We start from the raw sequence: 1,084 nt of genomic DNA, 5'->3' as shown, positions 1-1,084 counted from the left end.
AGCAGAAGAGCAGCAGCAGTACCACTATAGTCAGCAGCACTACAAGCAGCAACCACGACAGCAGCAGCAGCAGCAGCAGCAGCAGCAATATGCAAGATCTTCATATCGTTCAGGCCGCAGAGGAGACAGCGAAGGGAGGAGGAGCCCAGGGTCACCTGGTGGGTATTCTGCTGCTGCTGCTGCTGCTGCTGCTGCTGCTGATGGCCGCAGCAGCAGAAGAGAGTACTGGGGAGAAGGAGCAGCACGGTTTGCTGCTGACGATCGCATGCAGCGGCGGCCTCGTGTTGCTGCTGCTGCTGCTGCTGCTGGTGGTGGTGGAGAGTATAGTAGAAGAGGAGCTGAAGCAGAGACAGCAGCAGCAGCAGCAGCAGCAGCAGCAGCAGCAGCAGACCGCCGCAGCAGATGCTCTCCCCCCCGTCTCTCATCTCGTCAGCAGCTGCTGCAGCATGCAGCAGCACTAACCCCATTCCCTCCTCCCCCTCCTCCCCCTCACCACCATCTACACATGCATGCAGCAGCAGCAGCAGTGCAGCAGCAGCAGCAGCAGCAATTACAGGCAGCAGCAGCAGCAGCGCATGCAGCGCATGCAGCACAGCAGCAGCAGCAGCAGCAGCAAAGACGATGGAGACACCCAGACAGCTGTCTCCCCTGTGTTTGGTACTTCTGCAACACAGACGGCTGCAGCAGGGGGGCTGCATGCCCCCGCTGCCACGATGAGGAGCACCGAAACATAAAGACAGATCTGCATCCTTTTGTGCTGCTGCATGCACGCTCACGCTGCATGCCCTGCAACCGCTACCGCAGCAGCGGTATATGTAAACAAATAAACTGTGTATTCTGTCACCATCCAACGCATAGAGAAGAGGATGAGCAGCAGCAGCAGCAGCAAGAGGGAGAGACAGAAGCAGAGAAAGAAGAAAGAGAAAAAAGAAAAAAAATACAACAGCAGGAAGAGCTGCTGCTGCAGCAGCAGCAGCAGCAGCAACCGAAGCAAAAACTATCACATGACCCTCTCGCCCATGATCGGGGTGTATGCATACCCTGTGCTGATTTCTTTTGTTCTCCTACTGGCTGCAAAGGAAAA

The 1,084-nt window shown here is 56.5% G+C and overlaps 1 protein-coding gene across 1 annotated transcript in view; it reads left to right on the top strand.

Annotated features, from left to right (window-relative positions):
* EMH_0035640 (uncharacterized protein) overlaps window positions 1-1,084 on the top strand; it is a gene marked incomplete at both ends in the record, with an annotated part of 3,814 nt that overhangs the window by 1,241 nt on the left and 1,489 nt on the right. Inside the window, one exon of the mRNA XM_013494991.1 lies at window positions 3-1,084. Coding sequence (XP_013350445.1) covers window positions 3-1,084 — 1,082 coding nt within the window. The remainder of the gene's footprint in view (window positions 1-2) is intronic.

Source organism: Eimeria mitis, genomic scaffold (assembly GCF_000499745.2).
Source record: "Eimeria mitis Houghton genomic scaffold, Emh_scaff1375, whole genome shotgun sequence".
Classification (NCBI taxonomy): domain Eukaryota; phylum Apicomplexa; class Conoidasida; order Eucoccidiorida; family Eimeriidae; genus Eimeria; species Eimeria mitis.
This window is presented reverse-complemented; position numbering and strand designations above follow the sequence as displayed.